Raw genomic sequence first — 7,740 nt, 5'->3', positions numbered from 1 at the left:
CTGCTGCTGATGCCCATTGCCATTTTCCGGAAATTGGCAACGGCAATGGCCAGAACATTCCGCATTCCGGACGTGGCTCCTGGCTTCTGGCCTGGGACTTGAATGCAAACACTGGGAGAAACAAATTGGGAGTTGGAAAAGAACTTTCAGAAGTAATGGAAATAATTTGCTAACTTCTGATAAGTTTAAAACAATTGTAATGCTTTATAATGTATATATATTTTTATCCAAGATAAATATACCTTTCAAGCATGGATTTAAATTTATAAAAAATATTTTCTCCCCATGTACAAGCGTAGCCTGACAGTGGCAATGCGGATCTGGCCACGATTCTGACCAAATTCGAGAGGGCTGTCCGCACCGTTGAGTTAATGAGAAGAGACAGAGGTCGAGTGGTGAAACGAGTGCCGGGAGATGGGAAATGGAAAATGGTAGTTGGGAAATGCTAGCGGAAAGAATGGATGGATAGGAGGGGAAAAAAACGAAACCCATCGACAGACATTTTATGTGCAACCGGCCAGAATTGTTAGAAGAACCAAGCCAAAGTCTAATTGAAGCGGCCCCAAGCAATTAGTCGATAAATTGAAGCAACAAAAAGGACAAAATGCGGAATTATATATATATTTGAGTATTATGTAGGATAAGGAATGCAAAGTATAATTAATTCTTAAACAAGAAGCTTTATTGGTTATTTTAAATAAGTTTTTATGGGCATTTCTAAACAAATTCTTATGTTTGAAATAAATATCTCAATAAATTAATAAAAACTTCTTCATACCATTTAACTTTAAAGGCAATTAACCATTTTCATTATTGCTTAATTAGTATTTAAAGGAAAGTAAAATATTTTATAAGAATTTCCTTAAAGTAACCATTAATTTAATTAACACTTTATTTTCAAAAGACAAGACCCTAAAACCCCCTTAAATCTCAACCATATCTTGGCTAATCAAAAACTTTTCCCATATTAATATCAACCCACTTATTTACAAGCTCCGAATTTTCCATCATTTCCCTTAATCAATGTATTTTATTGTTTTAAGAAATAGCCAAAGTGTCTAAGCATTTTCTATGAGTAATTTTCCGCTGGCAAAAATCGTGTTTCAAGGGGCCGGACTCATTAACTGCAAAGGGAATTAACAAAGAAATAAAATAACAAAGGTAATGGAAAGGGGGAGGGGATGATGCTAAGAGCAAAACTGGTAACGATTTGATGAAAATAATTTTCCAAATTTGGCAAAACTATTAACCACGCTACGTTAATTTCATTAACAAGTCTGTCTTTCTTGTTTCGGTGACCGTGTTTCATCCATACACACTAAGTGTCTCTCTCTATATGTATATATATGCTGACCATTAAATGCGCTAATTAGTTGGTCAATTAGCGTATGCTTACCGGATTGTTTTTGGGCTCTTTGTCTATAGGAGAAGCGGGGTTGGGTCGCAATCGGAGTCACCATCATCATCATCATCATCTTTGTTGGACGTCAGAGACCCGACCGACCGCCCAACTGTCGCCACATTAATAAATCAGTTTAAATTAATTCAGTTGACAGCTTTTAGTCAATATTGTTGATAAATTGTTTTTTCTTAATTTCGGTTTATTTTTCGGCTTTTGGTTTTGGAAACCATTGCAGCTGTTGCCAAGCGTCCAAAGCTTTGACTGCTCATTAACATCATTTGAGTTTCTTTAATTAGCTTTCAGAGTCATTCTTCTGTTAAACAATTGCGGCATATACAAGTATATTATTTTCTTTAATTTAATAATATAAAGATATATAAATAATAAATATATAAAAGGCACTTTAAAATTAAGGCCCGAGTATCTCCAACACTTTAATAAGTTCCTCATGAATTTGTTATAACTTTTATGCCAAATACTTTCCTTTTAAATAGAATCTTTTCAAAATATAAAATTCATGCCTTAAAGAAATACCATAACTATTTGAATTTTAAAAAGCTTAATTTGCTTTAATAAACCATAAAGATATCCTGTATGATTTTAATCAAAATTTTGGATACATAAAATCCGTAAAACGGAAATAAATTGTTTGTGAAAAAACATAACTACAATTCCTCGCTTTTTATGGCCTCGATGAGTATATCGCTCCAGGACCTGCTAAGTATACCCTCGTGATCCTCATCCAATTGAGAATTCTGCTCCGACTGAGCATTCTCAAACTCTGCCAATTTTTTCAATCTCATATCCATGCGGCGTTCTAGTTCATCTATACTACTTGGCTGTCGGCTGATGGGCATCTCAGAGTGATAAATAGATGACTCACTGCCCATTCGGGGTGATCCTCCTGGACTAGATGGAGTTTCTGAGACACTAAGGTCACTCACACTGGCTGCATAATGGCTGGAACTGACTTCATAATCACTGTTTGACAAGGGAGTAAAGGGGGCATCGCCACCAGCTCCGAATTCTCCTTTGAATAGTCCTGTTCCTACTCCAAAATCTGGTAGTCCTCCGAATCCCATTTCTTCCAACCTTCCTCCCATTCCCTTGTCTCCTATTTTCATTCCTCCACTTGGAATCTTCTCCGGATCTGGACACAATTTAATTGAAAGCAAGCGACCGCGACACTTGAGTTTTTTCAACTGAAGAAGTCGTATCAACTCCTCCCGGGAGTTCAACTCCACATAAGCAAATCCCTTGGGACGCTTACCCTTCTTCGGAACAGTCAAAGTATGAATTGAAAAGTTTGAAAACACCTGAACTAGCTCTCGCTCGTTGCACTCCATTGGCAGATTGCTGACCAATGCCACAAATGGCGGATCTAGTGGCACCACTTCCTCCAAATCTGGTGTCTTGACCTCCATTGGTACATCAGCCTCCGACTTCTCTCTATCACTTTTGTAGTAATAGAACTCAGCTTCAGCCTCATAGTTGGTCTGCACGTGTGTGACATGCAACATGGCCTCCAGGCCTTGATTTGGTTTCCCACCGGAAATTGAGGAAGCGGAAAGAGAGCTACCAGAAGCCATCTTTGGCCTGGAACCCCGTGCTGACTTGGACATCTTGTCAAAGTCAGGGGTCAACGGAAACAACAATATTAATAATATATTTACGTTTTACAGAAATAATGCTTGTGTCTGCTTTTGATTGATTTTGATTGGAACACTGTTTAGGTTTTTTGAAGTAAAGAACAAAAGCTATTTTGTTTATCATTTGTAAACTAGAAAGGTACAGGGAATATATACATATTTATAAACAAGCAACGTATTTCGAAACTGTTACAAAAAATAATTGTATATTTACAAAAACCTCTGCTTTATTTTGCCAAGTTATTTAATATAATTTTCCATATCAATGTAAACAAGAAAGAAAAGTAACTTTGGGATGCGGAAGCATCTGACTGAAATTATAATACCTTGAAAGGGTTTAATAATGTAGCAAAAGTTGGGACCAAAGTCAAAAAAGTTTTAAGAAATCAATTATTAGTGAATAAGCTTTAATTAAGTTAAGGCTATTAGCTTTGAGTATACGTTTTATTGTATCATATAAAAATACAAGTATGTAATGAGGTCCATGGCAATAAGGACATTGTTCAGGTGACATAAGGGATCGGAGGGCAATCACTATCACTGCCACTATCACTCTTCGATGTTAACAGGTGGGGGGTCGCGCACTGACTAAGGGGCGGCGCCGACTGCAGCGCCTCTATTTATAGTCCCCGAGCAAAGAGAATAGAGAGTGTGGGAGAGCGAGAGTGAAATGCATTCCTCTAGAGAAAGGCAGAGAGAGTTAGAGAGAGAGAGGCACCTCAGACAGACCTGCCGAGAGAGAGAGGAGCGTATTACAGATTCCTCTTTAGTTAATGATCGATTTTATGACAGTTATATATATATATATAGATATATAGTCGTCCGATTTTAATAAAATTAACACCGAAATTCTAAAATAATACAAAACCGAGTTAACTTCAATTTAATGAATATATGTTTGTAACTGGAAAAGTTATAATTTGTTTTCTACAAAATTTTCCGATGACAGCTATATGATATAGTCGTTCGATCTATCCGATTCTGTTAATATAGTTATTCTTTATCACAGAATTAATATATATTAATTCTACATTAATAAATATTTTGGATATTTTTCTAAGCATAATAATATTGTGTAATTTAAATACTAATAACTTTATGGTTCTGCATCGTTCAACTTCTATTTGTTCTTAGTTTTTCATGGGTTTTCTGCGGAGTGGCAGTTGAAATATTCCCAGGCCACGATCTCGTTCCAGCACACACTCCTTCCAGTCCGGCCAGCAGCACCTGCCACAGTGCCTCCACCGGCAAAGGAGGGAAATGCCAAGGTTCATAGAGCTGATCGGGCCAACACAAAAAAAAAACTCTTAGAGCTGGCTGGAAAATATCAAAAGTTCAGCAAACAAATGGCATAGAGTTGGGTTTCGAGTTGGAGTTTGGCTAATGCACGGATTGTGTCGTTTCTGTTTGCTGTATTTTTTGTTAGTTTTGTTAGCCTCGGTCGAAGGGGCCGCCACATTAGGCAACTTGGAAACGGGCAACACCCATATTCCGTGGAAAATTGGGTGCGTTAGCCAAACACAAACTAAGGTAAACTGATAAAAATCATGGCCTGCAGCATGAGTACGCGAGTACGAGTGGAGTTTTGGGCCAAATAACCATGAGGAGTGGACCCACACCACAGCACACACTCGGTGTGTGTACGTGTCTGGCTTTAGGACAGAGACAGGCTAAAATATTAGGCCAATTATATTTCAAAAATTTACATGACGATGATGTTGACGATGGCTGGGTCATCCATAAACCCCCAAATCCAGGGAGGAGATACACTGATGAAAATAATAAGGAGCTTACTAGCCCAAACAATATAAAGAATGGTAGTTAATAATATAGAAAAATTAACAATTATTTATTTTTCACTGAGACCCCGTACAGTGTACCCACAAAGGAAGCGTCAAGTGGCCCTCCGCCTTCAATGCTCTACGTATCTTATATCTTGATGCGCTCGCCCTGGAACGTGCACGGGCATAAGTCTGATGATGTCTGGTGTCTTGAGGGAAAGACTCTCTCATATCTTGAATCAAGGATCGAAAATTTTCTTCTTCGCTTAATTTCGTAAGAAAACTCTGAATGAACTCTCGGTGGGGCTAAAGGTGCAGCGTAGGTAATTAATTTCGAGGATTAGCCATCTGATTTTTTTCTTTGGCCCGACATCATTCTCATATCGAGGGGCTAGACGAACACGTTCAGGGATCTTATCAGAACCCATCTCGATGGCTTTTGGTTTACACTCTGCTTCTAGTTTTTTGGGTCAACAGAGTCCGACACATTGAGATTCATAATTGGATATCGTGTGGTATAGCTCCATTAAGTGTAAACAAGTCAAGTTTTTGAGGTGTGGTTATGGGTGGGACTTATATTAAAGGTCGTAGGAAATATAAAGCTCAAGGAAGAGCTAGAAAATGTGTTGGTTTCCAATGAGAAAATATTTAAACTAAAAGAAATGAACTAAAAACAAATTGAGCATTGCTTTTAAAGCCTTGAAATACTATGATTCCTATTCTATATGAGTTATCTATACAAATAGGAGCCTTTTATACAAAAATCTAATCTAATAAATATAAATTCGAACCATTTATCGAAAAATCTCTTCTCTGCACAAAAACACTACATCAAATCACCAATTTACCCATAAAATAAGATCCAACAAAGAGTTTAATTTCCAGATTGTTTTCGGTAATTGCTCACATTCAAGTTAATGGGAAATATTAAACAAACAAACCACTAATTATAATACCTAATCAGCGCTTTCTTTCACCTCTATTTATTCATTTTGAGAGGGGGGAAAACCGATTTCCCCCGACCAAAAATAACCAAAAACCAAATCCAAAAACCAATGCAAAGCACACACAGAGGTGGAGTAGTGTTCCACATGACAGCGTGAATAATTTGTCACCAATTGACGGGGTGGTTGAGGGGGGGAAAGACTGAAAATGGGGGGCGGTGGCAGAATGAAAACCGTCATCAGGTAAATGCAATTAGCCCCCCGACTCGGGTTTGATTGATGTATTTCGAATGAGCTGCGCCGGGAAAATTAATTAGCTTTAAATTATGTAGGTAGCCAGAAAGCTGGAGCCAAAAACCGTTCTCAATCTGTTCAACTTATTAATTAATCAGAGGGACTCGAATGGAGCAATTATTAAATAGCAAATAACCACAAAGAACAATATATATATATATATTCATGAAATATAATCTGCACTTAATTTAATCAAGTATAAAGGCCTCGAATATGAAGTCGAGTTAATCTATCTTTTGGTGATTTTATTTTCCAGCTGAATGAGTTTTCGGGGAAAATGCAAATCGAAGCTACATTATTGTTGGGTTTTCTTTAAGCCAACACCCCCCGAGTTTTATATAATCTTTATGGCCATCTCATTTGTGCCTGAATCATCATCGCATCATAGATGACTTCTCCCGGTATTATTCACATCTGGGGAAATACAAAATGGGAAATGGGAAATCAGGAGCGCCGCCCCAATGAGTTCTATTTTTTTGACAAATGCACGGCTTGAGCAGGCTTGAAATGTGGAAATTTATCAATTGCCGGAAAGCAGGGCTTTTCCACAGGAATATATATATATCTATATCTGTGTATAAATGACTTTGGCTATGGTTATCAATAACCAGGCATCGATATTTTATGAAAATTGATACGCCAACCCCCGTGGAGTGTGCGGCGGGGGTTGGAGGAAAATAAAAATAAATAATAATGGCCATTATTACAGTTTATCCCAATGCCGAATATAGTTTCGCCTGGCTGTCCGTCTGTTTGGATAGCGACTTTGTCCTACGTCCTGCCAGTCCTTTCAGTCCTTCCTTTTTTTTTTTGGCTGCCACGATGCCACTCATAAGCGAACTAATCCGTCAAAATTTATTGCCACCACCAAGGGGAGCCACTGTCGAGCCAATTGATAACGTGCGTGTGAAATTTATCAAATAAATTGAGGCCATAAATGTCATAGCTGCGCATGATTCATAGACAGACAGCCAGGGGAATCTCCTTATTAGCCAGCCAGCATCCGTTTTGTGGCCAAGAAGGACTCGAGGACTCAAGGAGTCAAGGAGTTTTCTCTGGGTCCAGTCAGAAGTCAATCCCACATTTGGATTAGCTGACAAATTTTCTGTAATTTCCAAGTTGGGGAGGGGGAATTATTTGAGCTCGTATTTATTCGAATCCCATTAAGTCAAAGCTGTATTCATGAATGATTATGAATAAATCTAATGAATTGATTTCATATTTCTTAACAATTACTTGTGCTTATTTATTTATTTTTGAAGATTTCTGTGGGTTTAATGGGGGGATTTCTTATTGTCAGAGAAGTTGTGATTTTTCTTTTCTGCTTAGTGGATTTTATGTGATTTTTGGGTGTTAAGACTTTAATTAAATATAATTCATATAATTAAAGAACTCTGACCCTGACTTATTTGACTAATTTAAGTTAATTTATTAAAATTTATTTACATTTTAATTTTATTTAGATTTTTAAAGCCTCACAAAAGTGGTTTTCTGGCTTAAGTAAATGTTCAATCTTGATAATTGAATATTTTAAGCTTGCCCAAGCAATTTCTTTGTTTATGAATTATATACAAAAATATTAATATAAATATATAAATTATTAATATTAATATAAATATATTTCCCATAATCTTATAATTATTTATCCATTTGTATCATTATCCTTTTGA

The 7,740-nt window shown here is 37.0% G+C and overlaps 1 protein-coding gene across 1 annotated transcript; it reads right to left on the bottom strand.

Annotated features, from left to right (window-relative positions):
- Nucleotides 1-1,944: 1,944 nt before the first annotated feature.
- Nucleotides 1,945-3,636, bottom strand: LOC110181247 (uncharacterized). The gene has a single exon (XM_020948951.2). It carries the CDS (start codon nucleotides 3,022-3,024, stop codon nucleotides 2,068-2,070), a length of 957 nt encoding a protein of 318 aa, XP_020804610.2. The 5' UTR covers nucleotides 3,025-3,636; the 3' UTR covers nucleotides 1,945-2,067.
- Between the last annotated feature and the right edge of the window lie 4,104 nt (nucleotides 3,637-7,740).

Source organism: Drosophila serrata, unplaced genomic scaffold, assembly GCF_035046125.1.
Source record: "Drosophila serrata isolate PLE 108 unplaced genomic scaffold, ASM3504612v1 contig_66, whole genome shotgun sequence".
Taxonomy (NCBI): Eukaryota; Metazoa; Arthropoda; class Insecta; order Diptera; family Drosophilidae; genus Drosophila; species Drosophila serrata.
This window is presented reverse-complemented; position numbering and strand designations above follow the sequence as displayed.

Bases quoted from the DNA above. Each gene is read 5' to 3' on its own strand.
- LOC110181247 (XM_020948951.2), bottom strand. From the start codon at position 3,024: ATGTCCAAGTCAGCACGGGGTTCCAGGCCAAAGATGGCTTCTGGTAGC.